We start from the raw sequence: 208 nt of genomic DNA, 5'->3' as shown, positions 1-208 counted from the left end.
TGCCGGGGGCACGCCCGCGTCTCTAGGGGGACTGGCGTCTCCGGCCCCGTCTCCCTGGCAAACGGGGGTCCTGGACCACTGCCCGCCTTGGAGGCACGGGCCCTCCTCCCCCGGCGCCCAGGAGGGCCTGACCCCAGGGCGAGGGGGGCACGAGGTGCATGGGGGCGGCTGGGGCAGGGAGAGGGAAGCTATTTACAAGAGACCGGGG

General features: G+C 74.0%; 1 protein-coding gene across 1 annotated transcript in view; it reads right to left on the bottom strand.

Annotated features, from left to right (window-relative positions):
- Positions 1-22: 22 nt before the first annotated feature.
- The window catches only part of VSTM2L (V-set and transmembrane domain containing 2 like), a 6,922-nt gene continuing 6,736 nt past the window's right edge, over positions 23-208 (bottom strand). Inside the window, exon 4 of the mRNA XM_025212177.1 lies at positions 23-168. Coding sequence (XP_025067962.1) covers positions 23-168 — 146 coding nt within the window. The remainder of the gene's footprint in view (positions 169-208) is intronic.

Source organism: Alligator sinensis, unplaced genomic scaffold (assembly GCF_000455745.1).
Source record: "Alligator sinensis unplaced genomic scaffold, ASM45574v1 scaffold1032_1, whole genome shotgun sequence".
Lineage (NCBI taxonomy): Eukaryota > Metazoa > Chordata > Crocodylia > Alligatoridae > Alligator > Alligator sinensis.
This window is presented reverse-complemented; position numbering and strand designations above follow the sequence as displayed.